General features: G+C 43.6%; 1 protein-coding gene across 1 annotated transcript in view; it reads left to right on the top strand.

The window, feature by feature from the left end:
* RGMA (repulsive guidance molecule BMP co-receptor a) overlaps positions 1 to 20,530 on the top strand; it is an 85,043-nt gene extending 64,513 nt beyond the window's left edge. Inside the window, exon 4 of the mRNA XM_085644498.1 lies at positions 17,530 to 20,530. Within this exon, the coding sequence (XP_085500624.1) occupies positions 17,530 to 18,216 (687 nt within the window). The 3' untranslated portion in view covers positions 18,217 to 20,530. The remainder of the gene's footprint in view (positions 1 to 17,529) is intronic.
* The last annotated feature ends 1,172 nt before the right edge of the window (positions 20,531 to 21,702 follow it).

Genomic DNA, 21,702 nt, shown 5'->3' with positions numbered 1-21,702 from the left:
GACCTCTGAATGTTGTTTCTGAATGACATAACAGGAGAAGTCAGTGAACTAAAAGGTTTTTGCCCACGTCTTTTATTTACCTTTTTCTATAATACTTAATCTCCTCTCGGCACAGCAAACAAAAGAAAACTTTGAGTATGTGCAACTAGTGGGACCCGAAAATAAAAAGGTTTTATTTGACTAGAATTCCCATTTTTTAGGGAGAGCCTGAAAAAGACAAAAATATGATGACAAAGCTCTACTTTATACCGTGCAGCCTCTTTAAATGGTGTTTTAAAAAAATCATATGCTTTATAGGCAGTTGAAATGTTCTACCTATGCAGTTTGTCGTGACTTTCTGTGTTTTCCACGATGTATTTAGCATCTTTCGTCACTTCAGCTTTACACTATAGTCCAGTTTTCCATCCACCCCAATAAGAAGATGAAAGCCCTGTTTTGTGACTAAGAATCTACTTGGAGTTGGCAGATGGGAAGAGAAAATTTGTACAGATTTAGAGATTTGAGATCATAGGCTGCTAAGCTATCCCTCTAGTCATAAAAATCTCGCAGTCCCAGATACTGAAACTTGCAAAGACACTCCAATTTCAGAAAAAAATCTGCATAATATCTCTTGGGTTACACCAATTGTATAGTATTGGGCATCGGATAGAAGGAGTACAGATAAATAATGTCATAAAAACGAACATAAAAATCAGTCTTAATGCTAACATGTTTCCACGTTACTTGTGATAGAACAGTCACACAAAGTGGTGTCCTTTTGCACATGATTTATCACTCAAAAGTGATTTTTAAGTAGGTCCATGCATCCCGTTTTCATCAAAACTCATTATTTTTCAGAACACACGGATTTTGACATAGTATTCGAAATGTTGTCTTTGTTAAACAGATTTTTCCTCAAACACTAACTAGTTTTTGCCATTGTCAGAAAGTACACACAGTTTGGTCCAAAGTAAATACTAGTTTTTCGTTTTGGTGAAATAAGCACAATTCCCCTGGACAATAACTGGTCACTGTCTCTGATAATAACCCTAAAAACAGATTTCATTTTTTAGTAGATATGAATCCGACCACTAAATATCAGCTTTCCATTGTCATCATATACTGCTTCCCCCCATAGAGTGTGTCTCACATGCCCAGGTATCACCATCCCAGGGAGGAATGGATGCCCACCACGGAGCAGTGTTAGCCCAATATGTCAGAAATGCTCCAATGCCAGTGGTTCCAGTCAGAAGGTAGAGGTGGCCACCATGTGTAAGGGTGGTGGGCTTTATTACCCTAAGTATAGATGCTGCTGTGCCTGAGCTGGCCATCATTATGTCAAGCATTTGCATACTATTCCATAATATCAGATTTAGCCTCCACGGTGCCCCAAATGCCCACCATCACGCCAAGGATGTCCACAGTTTGACATGTTGCAGTTGATGCTGTTCTTGGACTCAATGATGCCGGAATTGCCTCCAGTATAAATCGAATGAGTAGTAGTATGCCACAGATAGCCACCAAACTGCAGAGGGTGCCTACAAAATGCCATGGGTATCATTATTCAATGATTGCAGAAACCATCATGCCGTTGATAACCATAACTGTGCCTCGAATGGCTTTTACAGAAGGCCAGCTGGAAACTCCACAGTGTGTCTTAGGCATATGCCAGGGGTGGATAAAAAAAGCCAAATGAACAGAGTGAACCAGTAAACCATCTTTATGCTGTTGACGGCAATCATTGGTCACAATGTGCTATGGATGAACCAAATATTACATGAGCAGCTTTATGCCAGGAGTGGACACCAGAATAGCCACAGTATGCCAGCATTGTTGTTATGAATGATAATAATGGTTTGCCACCACAACGTACTCTACTAATGGGTGGCACTAATACCCAAGTTAATGGTAATACTTTCACCAAATTCATGACCTTTAGATCATAGTGTATATCGGTGTTAAGCAGTTAACTCCATGATCTATATTGCAGGCTTGTAACATGGGTGGCTACCTTAATGCTAAGTAGGGCACAATATGCTAGGGGGGCACATAATATACAGAGTCCACCATAATTACAAGGAGGCCGCTATATTCTATTACCACTGTTATATCTTGGCCTTCATACTGCCCTCTCCAAATGCACTTGAACTACACACACGGGCAGACTTGCAAGTAGACACACCCATTCAAACATGCCTGCACGCAGGCATCCTCATTTTGTATGCATATTTGTATACATGCAGACTACCGTAGCACGTGCCGACTTGCCTGCAAATCGATTACTGTTGATGGTGGCTTTAGAGTGCTTTCGTTGGACATGAAAGAACTGGAAAAGTTCATCAAATCATGTTAGGTAGATGTTGGTGCGCCTGTAAGATGCCTTGCTTTCAGACTAGCTGTAGACAGGGCACCGAAAAGTGCAGTCCTGCACCTCGACCTTTATATGGGAGGCTGGTGCCTGTGGGTTGGGATGAGCTCCTCCATGGGAAGGTTTTTTTTCCACTGTGAGCCTTGGTACAAATTCTGTGTTGGGTAGTGGCTTCCTACCTCTCCTCTGCGTCATACAAATACATTGCTCATGTGCGTTTGGGGCAAAATTGAAGGCACCACATCTTCGAATGGGTGTGTGTGTATGCGAGCTCGGCTACTTCACTCCTGCTGCCCTGCTTGGGAGCAGGAAACCAGCAGAGGAGTCTACTGACCTCCTGCTCCTACCTCCCTACTCTGCTAGTTGAACTCTTCCTCAAAAACCCTTGTAGGCAAGCCACCTCCACTGCCCTTAAACAATGGGGCAACAAGTTTGTTGAGGGTGAACTATCTTTACCGTGTAGCACCGTTGGATAGTTCATCAGTAACATTATTTGTGAAGCAGTATGTAGTGCTATGTGGAATCCCAGCAACAAAGGGAGCGTGAACACTCGGTTTTAGATTGATTTCCCAGTCGGGGGCATATTGAAGCAGATTCGAAACTTGGTTGTAAAGAAGTGAGATACCCAGCCCCTGTCTTAGAAAGCTTTTTATGATTGTAACTGGAGGTGTGTAACTACATGAGCGATGTAGGGGTCAAGTCTGTTTTGCGACCGTAAGTTGGCTGGGAACTTTGAGAATAGCAAGGCAATAGGATCCAATTTCTTCACCCCTGTGACAAGAGAGGCTAGATAATATAGGGTTGCTTTCATAAGCATAAGAAAGGGTTTGTAGACCTCTTAAAATATTTTTTCCCCATCGATTTATAAGAGTGACATTCACCGAGGAACCACTGCTAAACCTTCCAGGGACATGGGTGACTGATCACCTGCGGGGATGGGATGTTAACCGTACTTTTGGTGGGGAGTGTTAACTGTAATTTTGGTGATCTGTGTTTGGAAAGAAAAGAAACTGGAATCTAGAGGGAAGCTCGAGGATTTATCCGAGGGGACATGGGTAACTTGATCCTTCATATGTATTTTGTCACAAAAGACTGAGATAGGTGGGAATGTGATATTCAGCTAGGTTGCCTAGGAGTTCTGTTTTGCTAGGATTTATTAAGAGAAGAAACTATTTTAGCCAGATCTAGGTCAACTAGATAGTTTCGCATTTAGCAGATTGGTCAGGGAACATACATTTGGGTAAATGTTTAGCGTCAACCATATGTTGGTGAATTTCAATGTTCTTACTCAGTTTTCCAATCCTCGTTGGCATTTTACATCCAGCCACAGTCGCTTTATTCGTTGCGTAATCTGACAATTCTACCTCTTCCATATTTAAGTAAATGCTGGGATAAACATTCCTACATAGGTCGCACCAATGTTGTTACATGGGATTTAAATAGAGGGAATCAATGTCTCATAGTACATATGTATGTGTAGGCATGAGCCTAATTGGGCTGGAATGAGGCACTGCATATAACAATAAGGGCCATAGCAACGTACATGGCAGAGGAGAATGAATGATTCAAGATAGCATACAGTAATATGTGAACGGGTGGCACCTGTTTATCATCCCAGTCAACAGAGTAGCTCAAATGGCTGTTTGAGTGATCCATGAGGTGTTTTCTGAATTGAAGGAGTGAAGGTGGAAACCTAGTGAGAGCAGAGTTGTGATTCATTTTTTAGAATTTTGTAATAGCTCTTTTTTTGGTTTTAACATCTGCTGCATGTGCATCCAATTTTGTGCATATATAACATCAGTGTTATCCACATTGATAACATGGGGATCCATTGATAAATGTCAGTCTTGAGCTTTGATACAATTTAGCAATCCCATTACAATGTATCCTTCGCAATTCCAATCTGTCTGGTTGGATGCACCGCACTATTGTGCATCCATTTATTTTCGGACCCCTCACTCCCTTTTGCATTCCCCTTAGTTTGTTTATGTCACCCCGTACTCTTGTATCTCTCCCGCACGCGTTTTTCGATGTCTTGTGAGGCGAGCCTCTCATGCATGGGTCTCTTATTCCACGTATCCGTGCCTCTAAGTTGGGATGAGTGATTATTTACACAGAAGTCTCATTGGTCCCATTTCATGTTGTTTATAGTGTGTGGTATTCCCTCCAGTGCAGTGATTGGTTAGTCTCGGTCAGTGCCTCCTAGGGAGGTGTAGGGGGTGGCTCTTGTCTGGTTGGGCTTGGAGTGCCATGAGTCGGATGTCTCATTCAGTCCATGATGTTCCTCTCCCCGTCTGTTTATGTCTGCACAGTTGAACTGCGATCTCTGCAGTGGTCCATTTGATCACGTCTTGTAGGCATCGAGCCACCGGGGGAGGCGCGGGCGCTTTACAGTGCATTGCAATGCTGCGTTTCCCCAGTAATAAGGCCAGGTCCAACAAGCATTTGCAATGCAATCGGTCTCGCCTTTGAAACCTTATACGTATTTAACTATGCAGCATATTAGCCTGGGTGCTGAAACATCTACTGTTCTTTAATATGGAGGGAAAGTAAGCCCCAAACTGCATGACATGCCAGGTATGGGAACACATGGAGAGAAATATTGCCCTTCAGCGGGAAATTGTATAGTCCAAAGCTCTGTTTATGATATAGAATCAGGGCCTTCTGTGGTCATATCACTGAAAATACAAGATTTGGAAGGAAAAAAAAATTGTCTACGGGTGCTTGTGGAAGACAATTTCTATGGACGGGAATCTAGAGGTTCCAGTATTTTACTGACCTCTGCTGGTCGTTTTCTATCAAGAAAGTTAAATAGAGGCAGTTGCCAGAAAAATAAGAAAAATGAAGTCCCTCAGCAGAAAGCAATTCTGGTATTTTACTGACCTCTAATGACCGTTTTCCATCAAGCCAGTTAAAAAGAGGCAGTTGAACAAGCAGAAAGCAATTCTGGTATTTTACTGACCTCTACTAGTCGTTTTCTATCAAGACAGTTGAATAGAGGCAGTTGAACAGAAAAAAACTCCCTAAGCGGAAGCAGACAAGTCCTAGGGCGGATATCCAGAGCCGACACAGTACATACACATATAAGTATATACTAAAGTATATTCAAGAGGTCTTGAATACTCGACCTAAAAATGTGGACGTTTGGCTTTCATTGGCTTGGGGAATCGTCCCATGAGGTATGCTGCCATCGTTAGTGGTAGCTGTTGGCCTGTCTGGTCTGTTAGTGTATCTATAAGGGTGGTCCAGTAGGTATGTATGTAGGGACAATCCCATGTAGCACGTGAAAGAACTCGGCTGCATTCGTTTGGCATTTAGGCCATTTCAATGGCATTCCCGGAAATATTTTAGCTAGTCAGGCTTGAGACAGATATGTGCAATGTGTGTAATTAAGTTTTATATGTTTGGGTTCCTGCTGACCATTTTCGCATGCTTTACTATGCGGTCCTATTGTTTATTGGTCAGCTTTGTTTCGTTTTCTGTCCCCATTTGCATTTCAGCTCTCATGTGTCAGCATAGTACGCTGGGGCTATAGCACTTTTGACGCAGGTCAGAGCTTTGCGTTGTACCCCATATGTCAATAGGAGTGTGAGAGCTTCCAAGATCGATGGTCCCTTCTCCTCTGCTTCCCAGGTGGTATGTACGGCCTTCTCCCCTCCTCCTCAGGTGGTATGTATGGCATTTTCCCCTCCTCCCCAGGTGGTATGTATGGCCTTCTTCCCAGGTGGTATGTATGGCCTCTTTCTGGGCATGGTATGTTAAGAATTGCCCCTGGTGGAGACCGCAGCCTTCTCCCATGGCCTTGAATGTTCAGAGTTGGGGTTCATCGCCGTCCTTGTGGATGGGAATCAGGCTTGACTCCTGGATGTGACATTTTTTGCACATTTGTCCTGTGCCTCTCTACGGCTTGCTTGGATCCTTTTGTTCAGCTGGTGACCTGCAGGTGTCAGTTTTTCGGCCTGCTTTGCTCTGTGTGTTGTGGCTAACAAGTACCTGGTAAGGCAGGTGTACATACACATGTATTTGACGTCTTGTTTCTGGGAGCCAGCGTTTCATCATCCTTGCCTACCATGAAGGGTGAATGCGATGGATGTCAGCCATATGGGCTGAAGCATTTACGTCTTTGCTGGAGCGATTTCTTCCCAGTGGACACTGGTAATGCTTTTTATGCTACCTAGATCAGGAGTTTGATCTGTGCTCATCTTTTTGGACTGGAACTTTTCTCCATTACGAGCTCCCATTACGCCAAAGGCATTAGAGATGTTGTGCTAAAGATAGTGTTCGATGCATTAGTGCAGGGAAGATAGATGAACCACAGCCATGGCTCTTAAGTAAATCACATGGAAAAAGCAGGGCCTGAGCAGCGCAGCAGGGCTCGGTATCGAGTGTCAGCTGGGGGGCGAGAGATGCTGCGCCGCGAAGATGATATGGCCATCAAGCTCAAAATGTAGCCATGGCCCACTTTGCAGGATCGCTGACACTGCACATTTGTGCAGCCGACGTTTAACTGATGGGCGCGGCAACTCTTCTCAGAATGCTTTGGCTTTTATTTCTGGCAGAGATGCAAATGTTAACGAGGATTAGTCTCAATTTAAGGCCAGGGGTCGCATGTGAAGCCTGTGGCCACAATGTGGTCCTCATGACGAGTTGGCCCTCGAGTTTCTATACATTGTGTAGAGCTGATTATAATATATGTTGGAATTACGAGTATTGTGATAAAAATCACACTACCAGTTTAAATTTCAGCACGTCAATCTTGCCTTTATTTATCAAGGAAAAAATGGCAAGTAAGTACTGTGACATGCAGAGTGGTGGTAATCACCAAAATCTGCATGTTATTTATTGCCCATTATATGGGAACGATTTGTAATTCGGTGGTATTTTTTACACTCGTTAAATTCCGACTCACCGGATTTGATCGCGCGCAAGAAATATTGCACAAAATACCAGCCCAATGTAAGGAGGGTGATACTGCCCTAATGTGTTCCTTGCACATTGCAATTCTTATATTTCGGAGTAGTCTAAAGAGTTTCGTTCCATATGATTAACAAATGCAATACCGTAAATTAATATATAATTTTGTTGTGCCCACAGAAGCTCTGGAATTTAGCTGTGAATTAGTGAGGCCTCTTAAACAGCAGCGTCAAAGGAAGACGAGCTATAATCCTACCTCTGTCGCTTGGTAGCAGAGGCTGAATAAAGTTCCTTCGTCAACACATTAGACTCGCTATTTGTAATCTATAAACGCTGCTAAATTTGAACTTCACCCACAAAGTTTACGAACTTTTCAACCTCACTAAACTTCCCCTGTAGGTGAAAATTCCACTTTTTTTTAGCAGAATCTCTTCACGTGTTTTGTGTGGTTGTTTCTTACAAAAGCAACCATTTTACCCTGCTTGCAAACTTTTGAAAACAGGCTCTAGAGTTTTTATAAGAAAATCTATGCAAATGTCTTAAGAAGAATACTCCAGCCCCGCCCACTCATTCAAGCAAAACAGCTACAAAGAGAGCTCTGTCTCAGTTGCAAACCACACCTGACAAAATACAACTCTCTGGCAAATGTAAGCAAATGTTGCGTAATTAAGCCTTGACCCGCAACATTTTCAAAACAGTCCATCTAATACCGTACAAGACGCTCCACTGTATCACTACAACACCAGGAGCATGTGCAGCGTGAACCAGCTCGCCAGGCTGAAAGCAATCATCAGACGCCAAGAAGCATATAGGTAAAGTCCATGTGACAAATCTCTCAGCCACTCACATGCAAAAACAAACTCTTCATAGGAAAAAGTACATGCTAGCCAACAAATGCCACGGCCACTTATGGGACCCTTAGTTCAGTAGCAGATAAGAGCAGTCTTCATGATTCAAAAAGCATCGCACACAGTGGACACTGTCACGCTGACCATCAAACACACCCGACAATACTGCATCCGAGACAGCAGTCCATAGCGGGCGAGACTCCGTTTTCTGAGCTGGCAGAACGCCACACGCCAGAAAGCCCACAGTGCCATGGGGCGAGGCCATTGTGCTTGGGTTCAGGCTGGACTGGACTGTGTACCTCTCCCACTGCAGGCACAGGGGAAACAGCATCACAGAAAGGATAGCTGCTCAAACTGATGTATTTTCTTAATGCATTTTAAACCTCACAGGCGGGAAAAAGAATAAATTGTGGAATCCCAGTAGATTTGACCCGATCAAGACCAAACTTAAAAAAAAAAATAGGTAAAATCCTGGCCAGGTCTTGCAGCCAGATACGGCTCACTTTTGGCCAGAAACAGTTCCCCTTTGTTGAATCGCTCATTTGAAAGCACACACCTGTCACTAAAGTGAAACACAGGCTTTAGCACGCACGGGGGCAGTGTACACAATCCCGCCTCTTGTTAGAGCAGAGCCCTGCTCCCTGAGGTTGTCTTATTGTGTGGCTGCTCTAGTGGGAACATGAATGTGGTCAACGTGTTGGGGCGAAGGGGGCAGCAATGAGGTATCCTTAGTAAAGTGTCATCGGCTGGAACATAGATTTTACTGGAAATGTCGTTGTCCAGGATTTCTAAATGTGAAACCCTAAAACTAAGCTGAACAATTGTCTGAGAAAGGATCTGAGCACAAGTGTTGAAAAAATATTCAGTCTTCATTAAAGTGAAATGTGTGTCCCTACCTAAGAAAAACGTACACATAAGAACTTCAAAGCCCAGGCATTTCTGCTCTGGCGCAGAGAGGAAGTTTTGAAATGCAGGATGAGGGTAGAAATCTTTTGTTGAAAAGAGATGGGAACAGGAACCTTCATAAGGGACCCTGTAATGACCTCACCTTTGTAGCTATGGAGACCGTAACAGATGTTGCATTATGAGTGATGCTGGAATCTCACCCTCTGTTCTTCACCACCACATGGCCGAGTCACTGGGCCTAATTTAATGGAATAGTAGATCCTCGAAAGCATGGGAGAGCTAACAAAAGGGGAATGGGACTGACCTTTGATGATCGAGTTGGAGTGTGCCCAAGCCTCATTTATGGTTCTGGAGCTGGACTGTACATCATAATAATAGCCAATAGTATTACATCTAATGAGAGCTATTGTCCCAGCTAATAATTGTAATTATAAACCGTTCTGTTAAAATGTTTATTTGCAGACCTATATCATTTGACCATCATCCTGTTTATTGTCTTAAAAATAAATTACAATTTCTCCCTCTAATTGTAACACAACTAATTACACGTCAAACTTATAATCCAATGACAGTACAAGTGCATCTTGCGTTATATAATTTGCACTATCCTATGAATGCATGTTACAGGTTTGAGGTTTTTTTTCTTTATTATCTGCACAAAAACACTTAACATTTGGGAATTGTGCATCAATCCACCAGCCAGTCAAATGAGTGGCCATCTGGACGTCACAGGGAGCCCACAATCTGACAGTGAAGCTGTCCGTGATAGGGCAGTGTTTCTTCTGGATCACCGAGTGGCCAGATTGCATGCACCTACAGGAATCAAGATGCACATTCCTAAGACCAGTGATATTTTCAGCCTCAGATTTTCAACCTCTAGGCAGTGTTCATTTGGACACTACACAAGATATTCCTAATCATGCTGTTCTAGACGTTCGGAAAAAGTAGTGTATTTTCAACTAAAGTTTAATCATCCAGAAAACAGTAGAGATGGACAAATCAGTGTCTGATGCTTCTGTATGCCCTAATAGCATATTGAAAAAACTGAGCCGAAACAGATTGATGCTTTTTAATGTACAACCCTGGCATATTCCTGAAATCTTCATCCTTGAGGGCACTAGTTCTAAAACTTACATTCCCGCCACACAGGTAGAACACCTCGACTAATGAGTATAACAGAAAGAAAATACACTAAAGCACATTTAACTTGTATGCAGGTGTGAAGAATTGATACTTGGCAATGCACATGTATCACAGATAAACTTTGATTTAAGCTTGAGGATTTCTTGTAATGCGATTATATGCCAACATATAATGTTGAGCAGATTGAATAATTGCAAGTTGACAGGTGAGCAATGACTAGATGAGACTCAGAAGAAAAACATCATTGTGGTTCTTCTTTTGTGATATTCAAATGTATTTCCACTTCCCAGGCTTTACCATAATGTGTCTCTGAGGCAGCACCTCTGACACTCGGGGGTTCAGTCCGACTGAAACCACCTTCGGAAAGACTCTACTCGACAGTAGCATTCCCATGGCGCAGTATGGCCTCCCTGCTTAACTCTTACCTGGACTCTGCCTCACTGAGACAGAAAGGCAGAGTGCGGAGGCAGTCAAGTCAGCAGTTTGAGTTCGCACATCTGTTGTTATATCACTGAAGTTCACGATTCAGTCAGTCATCCAGTAAAGAGAAATCATCTTCCTTATGTCCTTGGAGCCAGTCCCTTCGCTAAAAACAGGTCCCAGCCAATGAAAAACTGGCAATAGTTTTCCTAGCCAATCCAAGTTTGCCACACTTTCTCATTATCAGTAAAATATGTTTCTGCCTACCTGATTAGTTGAACACTTGGGTGCGTCCCGTTTGAATTTTCATAATTACAGGAGAAAATAAGAGCATTAAATAAATAATTTACTTTAATCACAAGGTATGACCCACCAGCTTTACACGTTTTTAAAATTAATCCTGCCCTGTAAAAAAAATGGTAAGTAAATAACCGATGGCAGCCAATACTATAAGTATCACTTACCACTGTTGATACAAACAGTGTGAACATAGAGACAGACTTTGCAAGCGTGCTCCACTTTCCTTGTATGTGAATGACTGCGAACGATAGTTTTCAAGCGGGGGCATCTAGCCAGCTGGCTACTTGATTACCAAGAGCAATCCAGCCAGTCGCAAGAAAGTAACCTCAGTCTGCATTCAAGAGGATCCGCTCAGCCTGCTCGCCCTTACAGGCAACATGACAGCAGATGCACGCTCTTTGAATGTAGGAGCAAAATACGAAGCCGCCAGTATCTGGTCTCACTCCTGAAACCCCAAACGTTTACCCATAGCAGCACTAAGGTGCCATTACGCCTAGTAAAATTAAAATTACTTACTTTTGTTTTTTTAAGAAGTCAACTATCCCGTCACTGCTGCGTTTATGAATTCATGGAGGATACTTGGGGGCATATCAGCAAGAACCGGAGATAATTATCTCTTGGCGCGCTTAGCGCGAGGATAATTATCTCTGGCTAACGCTGAGTTTTATCGCTGAGATAGCGTGCCATCAGCAACGCTCATCTCAACAGCGATAAAAATAAAGGCGCAAACTGCCAAATGTGTGAATATCGCTGGAAATCAATAATAATAATGATAATCGCACAACTTTTGGCGAATGCTTGCTGATAGGGCAGGGACAGACTTAGCCATGATATTCACCTTCCATAGGATATCATGGCTAAGTCAGATGAAAAGCAGGCGTAAGGAAAGTAGCGATAACCGAGGTTAGCGCAACTTTTCTTATTGCTCTGCAGGTTAGCGTGAAGCTTGATAATAGGAGAAATGCCACTTAGCGACATTTCTCCCGTTATTCTGGGGAGGAACGCCCACTTTGCATCTCATTAGAGATGCAAAGATGGGCGTTAAGGGAAAGGGCGCTGAGGCAAGGATTCACGTGATAGTGTGACCTTGCTAATAGGGCGATATAATTAACGCCGCTTTCCGGCCGAAAACGGCCGCTAAAGCGGCGATAATTGTCTTGCTGATATGCCCCTTGGTGCCTTATTTAGAGTTTGGCGGCTGGGATACTCCATCACAAACATAACGTAAATCCTGGTCGCTGTATTACAAGTACCTTTGGACACAATGCACTTGTAATACCGCAAACGGAATGTGCGTTGCATTCGTGATGGAGTATCCCGTCTACTAAACTCTAAATCATGCCCTAAATATGAATAGATGTATTGTAACTGAAATGTATTTGTGGGTTTTAAACAAAAATTCCAAAACATGTGGCCAAACTATTGGCAGGAAAAATTAGGGCCTTTTGGACTGGGTTTTTTGTTCCCAAGTTCTGTCTTGCTTGCCATAAAGCTGTTCACAGTTCAACAATCCATGCCATTATTAATTACACGTTTACATATCTGCCTCAAATGAGAATGTCCGTATATGCACGTTGGCATTTTTATCTTGCTTAGAAAAAGCAACATGTTTACATTCATTTAATTTCTGAATTTCACTATCTGCCAGTGCACCCGGCCTACAGTGTGAAACAGAATATATCCTTGTAGTGTTAACTCGCACTGATAAGGAGCTGCCTTTTAGTGCTTGACCGGTTTGCAGTGTTAAGATTTAGTTGCAATAAAGGGCGTGTCTTGTTCGTTGGATTCTTGATGGACAGTATAGAGGGATTGAATTGAAAGCCCCTGGCCGCTGTCGGCCAGTGAAGAGTGGATTGAGATGGGGAATTGTGGCGCATCGTTTGAGTCCAAATGCCAGGAGTGCCCCAGCGGTCTGAGTCCTCGGCGCGTGTAAAGAGCACAGTCAGGCCAGCGCAGATGTCCTTGCAGCAAGCAAGACTTGACAAACGGGAGCAAGGGGGCACCTTTATAAGGGTCTGCAGATGGCAAAGGCAGGAGGTGGGTTCCGGATTAATTTGGGAGCCTCACTGTTCAGCCTTCGGAGGACTAGCCGTGTTTTTTAGGTCTCGCCTGAGACAGCGCTTCAGCGCTGCTCTGGCGAGACTTATAGTAAGCGAGTTTTGGAAGTGCAAACGAGTGCTTTCAGGCCTCCAAATACAGTGCATGTGTGCCGGGCGCGCGCACCATTTGGAGGCCTGAAAGCACTCGTTTTCTTTCACTTTCGCCTGTCACACAGCCGCGCTTTGAAGTGTGATCGCGATTGCGATCACTTGCGATCACTTTCACTTTCACGGCCGCTTGTTATCATTGTTGTTCTCCTTCACACAGCGCTCGGAAGAGTAGGGGGACTTCAGCCAACAGCTACATTTACATGTTATGCATTTGGCACACAAAGCTTTTCATGTGAGCCTTTCGCTCTTTTTTTTCCTGTCATTCCTTCTCTCCTTGTTCTGAAAGGAGAGTGTGTAACATAAAAACACCAGTGTGTTTAGACAACAATAACAACGGCAGTGCTTTCATAGAAAACGTGGTTCACTGTTTGCTAAACACGTCTTGAAGTTACAGAATACTCCAAATTTGGAGGACTGGGCTTGTAAATTTAATCTATAAAATTACATTTGTGTAATTATTTATTCAGGGCTGCCGATAAACTACACACGCATATTTTGTTGAAAATAGATTTCGTGAAAGGCCGTCAAATGCTCTCCACAAGCTGTGTTAAAGTTGCTCAGTTGATGCACTTTCCCCTCCCCCTTCCACGGACAGACCCCCCACCCTCTCCTCTCCCCAGAACAGAGCTCTGGTCCGATAAGGAGGGGTGAGGCCTCCAGCAGGGCGCTTATTTATGAATGTTCTGTGCTTGTTAGTAAAGTGCCCCGACTCACGACCGAGCACCAACAGGCTGGTCTACTCACACCACACAAATCCACAACAGACCTGTTAGCAAAGGAGAGGGGGTCTGGGGAGACCCCCTGCAGTCTCTGCCCATCGGGGAAGCCCAGTGCAGGGGGGGGGGCGGGGCATTCACACTGGCCCTCTAATTGCTTCACCGGCGACACCCCAGCCTCATGTCTGTGCTGTGAAGATGATGGCTTGAATTCTGTGTGCCATGTGCCCAAACACAAGCACTTGTGTGGGGCGCTTCCTGCTCCCCCACCCTGCTCGAAGCACAGGGATGCTGGCCGCAGCCCAGGGCATGGAAGTTGAAGCCAACAAAGTCTGCTCCAGAAAATAATCCAGGGAGCAGAAGGTGTTGGGGGCCCTGCCTTTAGGGGTTCCTGTTTGCACTGCGTCCCGAGCAGGCCCTTTGCGCACTGCAAAGTGCTTCACAGCACTTCAGAGGCTGCTCACTGCTGGGGGGGGGGGGGGTTGCGAGCCCTGCAACCACACACTCATTGTCTGTGAAGGGAACACAGTAGGGGCGTGTGCATGTGTGCGCGTACCCGCCTGCGTGTACACACTTGTGAGTAGTCGTAAACATAATGATATGTCCATGCCAATGTGTTCTTGTATAACGTAATCGGTGCTAATGTAAAGCGCTCGCGTATATTCGGGTCGAGTTTGCGCTATATAAAATATATATATAAATACACACACAGCAAACGACTTCCCTTCGAAGACAATCGCAGTGAATGCGTCTCTCCTGGTGTAAGTAGCTTACACCCCTTTTACACACACGCGATCTTTACTGGACGTCCATGCACTCAGGTGCGAACCACACAGCATATTCTCAAATACATGCATAGTAAGCAGTTAGTGATGCAATAATCATGTTATCGCTAGAGACGACTTTGATGTAAAGAGCCCTCTAGAATGTGTTTTTATTTCTATAAATGACTAAAGACGTTTTGGGGCTACTCTTCTCGGGTTCACTTTTCACTTTCATATCCGACTGGTACGGAAACATTTCATAGCATGTGCTTGTGTGTGAGTGCGTGCAAGGCCGGCCTTACTCTTAATATCTGCGCACAAAAGTCCCCTTGCCTAGGTTTATTAAAATAGTACACATAAAGCGTTATTTTATACATGCAAATATGACAGCGTTTAGGGGTTCATTGATTTCATATTTGTATGTAAATAAAAGTACTATGTTTTGGCCTGCAGTCCGTGTACTATAAATGTAAATTGTATATTTACACACAAGTAAAACATGCACAGAGTGCAAAATACTCACACTGCTGCCTCTCTTACATTGCTGTCTCTCTCATACTGCTGTCTCTCTTACACACCATGCTCTCTCTAGGGGACACACACTGCTGTCTCTCTCACACTTATCAATTGAATCGGTGGATGGCAAAATACACGTACACTAGGTGCTTGGAAATGGGTAGTGGGGATTTAATGACATTTGAGACAAGAATGGTTAACACATAACATGTATACCCAGTTTAACTATTTTATGAATGCTCTGATAGACAATGTAAACAAAACACAAAAGAAACCACACACACAAAGGCCAGGGTTCAGCTATTTCATGCTGTCTGCGCATATTTTGCTAACCTCTATAAACATGTTTTTATTCAAATGATACTTTAATCAAGGCAAACCAATTAAAATGTATTGCATAGTACAAATTACTGTGCTTCCAACAAGTTCCACAAAAAAACAAGCATTGGCATAGCCAATAGGTCTCGCTTTTGGGACCTTATAAGTGTTTAGCCATGCAACAGTTGATGTTGTTGCACCAAGGATATTGTGCTGCATAACTAAATACTTAGAAGGTCCCAAAAGCGAGACCTATTGGCTATGCCAATGCTTGTCTGACTAAGAGTGATGGCGCGAAACAAGTGTCCTCAGACATATGGATCCTCACTTACTTTCCGTTTAGTTCCAGCCAGTTACTGGGTATCCACGGCGGATTCCTTTCCGTGGTATTGCCCAGCCGGGCCAGAGTCTGTTTATCACCTGTATCATGGGGATATACTGACGGGGAGTGAGTGGGAGGGACTCTAGCGGGTTTGTTGAAGCAGGATAGGGAGGCCTGCTAAAGAATCCCAGAGATGCGTTTGGGGATTTAGACTGGAAAGGGAGTGAGTGAGGGAAGGGGCGGGGGAGTAACCCACTCTTGGGGTGCCGCTGATCCATGGGCTCGGGTCATTGATGAGAATGCTGTTGTCCATGGTGTGTCTACAGACCCATCCAGGAGATTACGTGTTCCTACAATAACATCTTTAAACAGTCACCTGTTCACATTCATCTTTAAAATTTCACCTATTTTTTTTTTTACCTATTTGGCCGCGACCCAGTGGAATCACTTCCTTGTGATATTCGCCGGACTGAGAACTGCTGTGCCTGGCAGGCCTCGTCTCCCTTCATCAGTCCAGCAGCTGCACCAGTGTATAATTAGGAAAGAGTTTGTGTGCCTTTCAAAGCTAATTAGTGGCGGCCTTTTTGTTGCCCTCTTTGTACCAGTGTTTCGGCGGCCACGAGACACGTTTGGCGGAGAAATGCGTGTGCACCTGTGTGTACTGAACGCATGTTTTGCGTGTCTTTCACAACCAAACCCCTGTCACACAGGAGCGAGAGTCACTCTCCAGCCCTGTGCAGACACCGATGCTTTGCGCCCAAAGGGCCCGATGCAAACCCTTCACCTAGAAACTGCCCGGCTGCGGGGCTCACTTTCCCCGGAGAAATGTGGGTTTCTTTGAAAGTCGAAGGCTTTTAACGTGCTGCCCCCACAGGCCTTCAGGGCCCGAGGTGTGGGGGCGGGGACACTCCTAGATATGACCGCTGCTTTCATTAGCCGTCTCCTTTACATTTTACAACACTTTGCCTATGCTGTAATTACAGAATGGAATTTTCAGGAAATCCCCCCTCCCCCTCCTTGCCCATGTTTAAGGCAGTGGTTACAATGGCCTGCTCTTCCTTGTGATTAAACCCTCCAGCAGGGCTAGAGCTGTATTGTCCGGCTGCACCTGGCTTCTTTGATCTAGGGCCTGCAATCTGTGAGATAAAGGAGCAGGGCGGGAAGATGCAAAAGGGTTCCATTGTCACTTTTCAGATGTGTTCAGGGCAAATATCCATAGTTTCCCTATAAACACCAAAGGTCTCTTTCTGCTCCTTGGCCTGTAGACCTTTGTATGCACTCACTGTTCGCCTGGTCATTTCTCAGCAGAATCTAATAGGAGTGAACTTACTCACGACAGTCGTTCATTCTGCAGAGCAGGCGTACTTTGTGAGGGCAGAGGCAAGCTGTACACTGCCACGAGCGAGGAGGGAAGTTAAGCTAGGGGGTACAGAAGGGGTATTCAGGCCTAAAATGAGCAACTCTGAATGGCTCTGCTCTTGGTAAGTGTAGTGCACATATGCTACATTTAATAAACACAGTGGGCCTGACTCGCAAGCCAGAGGGAGGGGTGGGGGGGTAGGAGTGTGCTCTTCCAGCCTCACATTTATTATTGCCAACAACTTGTTTTTATGGAGATTCTCAAGAGCAACTCCATATGCAAAAATATGTAATTTAGCTTACGCTTCAGTCCAAAAAGTGATCGTCAAGTCTACATGAACTTGGTATTGGTAGTCTACTTATGTCTGGTGGAAATTTTAGCTCTGTTTGAATTCTTAAATCTGCAATGTATCGTAACCTAATTCTCTGTTCTTTTTAATTTACAGCTTACAATCATTTTTAAGAACTTTCAGGAGTGTGTAGATCAGAAAGTGTACCAGGCCGAAATGGACGAGCTCCCCGTGGCCTTTGTGGATGGCTCCAAAAATGGAGGTGACAAGAGTGGAGCCAACAGCCTGAAAATAATTGAGAAGGTATCAGGGCAGCACATTGAGATTCAGGCCAAGTACATTGGGACCACCATTGTGGTGAGGCAGGTTGGACGCTACCTGACCTTCGCTGTGAAGATGCCCGAGGAGGTAGTCAATGCAGTGGAGGACAAAGAGAACCAAGGACTGTATCTGTGCCTTCGAGGGTGCCCGCTTAACCAGCAAATAGACTTCCGAACATTTCACAAGCAGGCCATGGAGACTCGGCCCCGGAGGCAAGGAACCAGTACAGCTGAGGCCTTCACCTATGAGACAGCTACAGCAAAGTGCAAGGAGAAGCTGCCGGTGGAGGACCTGTACTTCCAGTCCTGCGTTTTCGACCTGCTCACCACAGGCGATGTGAATTTTACACTCGCTGCTTATTACGCCTTTGAAGATGTGAAAACTTTGCACTCCAACAAGGACAAACTTCACCTCTATGAAAGGACGGGCAAAGTCCCAGGCAATAGGGCCTCCAGGAAGCCCTCCGATTGCCTTGCGATGATTGTGGCATTGATTTTCTTGATTCAATGCGTCTTCCCATAAATGTGTTTACTATGTAAAACTTTTGGTGATCTGAGGGGGTGTTGGATTTAATATCTTCAATACATTGTAAAACCTGCCTTCCTGGATTGGAGGAGAGGGATTGCAGGTGCAATGAATGAATAGATCAGATAACTATAATCGCAGCACTTGGGCATGTGTTCAGCTTTTGATCATCATTCCTGTTGGATGCATGCTCTTGACCTGTACTCTCTGGAATGCATTCAATCCACACCATACCTCATTTAGTCCCGTAGTCGTTTGTGGTGACTGTGGCGTCGTGTCTGTGATAGTGGCTTAACGTTTGGCAGTGGTGGTCTTTGCCTAATTTATCACATTTAACCCTCCTTCCATTTTATATCCATCCTACATTTCTTCTATACCTTCTCTTCCTCTCCTTCCCTTGCACTCTCTTCTTTCTCTAAACTCTCTTGTTTTCCTCCCTATGTTTTCTCTTTCCTTGTCAGTTTCCTTATTGCATATTCCTCCTTTCCTTCTCAGTCAAGGAATACTACTTTTTGTCTACTTCAACGGAGAGCTTTTGTTTGATAGTTGCCCAAAGCACGCCCTCTTTGTTCATTCTGAATATATTTTTTTTTTACCAGTATTGGAACTGGAGGCTTGTTTTCCCTGAAGGGATTTTAAAGCCAGTATGTTTCAAGGTGGGCCTATGTAGTTTGCAGTGGCTTGCCCACAGATGGCAATGTGTTTAGGAGTAAAAATTAGTTGACAGACATGCTTTCTGACTTAAGTCCCGCAATCCTACCATGACAAAATATACCACATTCGCAGAGGTATGCGACCGGGTGTGACACGCACACTGGTGCCATTCTTCTCTTCATCAAACACCTCTAGAGATCATTTTCAAGGGAAATGAAAATGCAGCTTGTGTTAGATGTAATTTATATTGTCACTAATATTTGAAGCTCTCTCTTTCAACATGTTGTGATTGTACATAAAGAGATGTAATTTGTTCAGATGTAAAAAAACAAATGTGTTTATTACTTTTGCTTACGTTTCTTTAACCAATGGACAACCACCCCCGTTATTTTCTTCTAGGCTATACACAATGGAAGGCCTCGCTGATAAGGTTTCCATACAAGAGGGCGAGTATGAGGGAACTGGTTTAGGTCAGGCTGCTACTTTATCCCAGCATCTAGTATGTTCCATCAGGCTAAAAGTATGAAACTGCTATTTGATTTGGCCACTACCTAATCTGTATCCGCTGGAAGTCTTGCTGTATACTCACTGGGGGCAGCCCTCGCCTCCTGATTCAGCATCAGTGGCAATAGGCAAGGGATTTCGGGTAGAGTGAACATGGAAGAAACATTTTTGCCACTTTTTCACTTTCTGGACAAAGAATAACATGAAGAAATATTTGTCCTTTTATTAAAAGGTTTGCTGTAATGCATCTTTAAGCAGTACAAATGGCTGAACATGTTGACTCAGTATTCAGTGTGTCCGACTATGTAAATTAGTCCCATTTCCCTACTCACCCCAAGGACTGGGATTTTACTTCGGACAGATGCTAGAGGACATGCTGTTAAACAGCATTGTCTAAGAATGCTTCAACTCTGTTTTTTCTTTTGTAAGAAGCAAGCTACACTCAAAACTGAAATGGTCCAGAAAGTATGTTCTTTGATGTGATGGAACAGTTCTATGCGAGTGTTTTATGTTTAATTCAGGTTAAACATATAAACAAATTCTAAAGTCCTCACCATGCTATTACTGAATAAAAAATGTTTATTCTGAATGCATAACATAGTTCTAAAGTCCTTCGAACTGACTCTAGCCGCCATTTTGCAGATAACTTTCACACTCCACTTGTTTCCCAGCTCAGAACCCTTGCCATTATCAAAGACTACCTACAAAAAGACGCCTTTCACAATAACCAGTTTTCTTCACTTCTTTCACATTTTTATGGTAGAGCTGGCTTATTCAAATGCTTTTTTTGGTAAGGAATGATTGTTTCCCAGCATCCTTGTTTGCCACCCGTAATGTGAAATATTAATTTCTGTCTTTTGAACATCTGATTGCAGAGGTTAAAATCTGTACCCGAGTTTGTTCATTACCATGTTGTTTGTTCTGATGGCCCCCGTGGTTTTGTTTTTAATGTTGAGCACTTTATTTTGGTTGTGTTTAACAGAGTTCTGGTTAAAGTTGAAGTTTCGTTCATGCAGACCCAATGTTAGACAAATATGAGTAAATAAAAAAAAAGTGTCCGCTTTTGAGAGATGTGCAACGTGTAAACCACCTGTAAATATTGTAAATTATTTATTGTCCAAAAAAATGCAAGTAAAGTTTTTTTGAGAACCTATTTGTTTTTCTTATTTTGTATTTGACATTTATTTATTCTGGTTAGTTTATTTTCACAATTCTTCTGTGTACTTGATGTTACATTTTTGCATTCCTCCTCTTTTGCTTCTTATCCTATTTCCTGAGCCCAAGTTCCAAAGCTCGTTTATAGTAAATCAAATTTTCTATCCACCTCATGGTCTCCCTTTCTCCTCTTTTCAGTTTTCTCCCTTAATTTCTTTTCTCCCCTTCCATTTTCATGTAAATTGGTGGTAGTCAGGATTAACAGATTCACTCCTGATTTGCTCTTCTGTATCTATGACACTGTCCTTGCGGCCCTTGACCACAGGGTGTCTTGAAGGCAACAGCAGGAAGAGAAAGACCCCAATATGTTTACTGTAGTTCCCATAGTTTCACGCTCCTCACACCTTTTAGTCAATAGGAAGCTGTGAAGGTGCGATGAATGGAACAAATGACCCACCCTATGATGTCATCCTGGGTTATCAGAAAAATGGTCTCACATATGCGAATCCTGTCTTTGTGGAAAACAGTCATCAATCGTATTCCCCTCTTTTCGCCACTTCCATTTGTTCCATACACTTTGTCGTTTTATCCTTTCTCCATTGTGTCTAGCACAACGCAAGTGGGAGTGTGCGCTTCCCCAGGAAGTCCCTTACATGACTGATGGGGAGCCCTGAGCCTGCCAATACATCCTGTTCCTTGTGATCCTCCAGAAATATTCCAAATTATTTACGTTTCATGAAAAACAAAGATTCAAAGGCAACTCTGATGTGCACCATTATTATTAAAAGAATATTGTACAGGTGCATATGGGCAAATGAAGAAAGTGCAGACAATACAGTGCTTGTGTTAAGGTGATATGTACCATAATACATTATAAACCCTGAAGAAACTACCTTGTATACTTCGGGATAGGAACCTTACTCTGCTGATAGCTGCTTCCAATTCAAATCCCTTGGAATTTGGTTAAAATCCATCTTGGATGGATCTTGGCTTTAGAACATTTGGATCCCTTTCCAAAATGCCTATTGCTACTGGTTGAGTGCCACAGGTCCTCTGCTTCCCCATTGCTTTATTCACATTCCCATTGAAATGCAGACTATTGCCATACTACAGAGCTCTCACTGATGTCTTATCAAATACCATCTTCGAAATCCCAGTAAACAACCAGCT

This window comes from Triturus cristatus, chromosome 3_1, assembly GCF_964204655.1.
Source record: "Triturus cristatus chromosome 3_1, aTriCri1.1, whole genome shotgun sequence".
NCBI classification, from domain to species: Eukaryota; Metazoa; Chordata; class Amphibia; order Caudata; family Salamandridae; genus Triturus; species Triturus cristatus.
The sequence above is the reverse complement of the archived record's forward strand: the minus strand, read 5'-3'. Positions and strand labels throughout refer to the sequence as shown.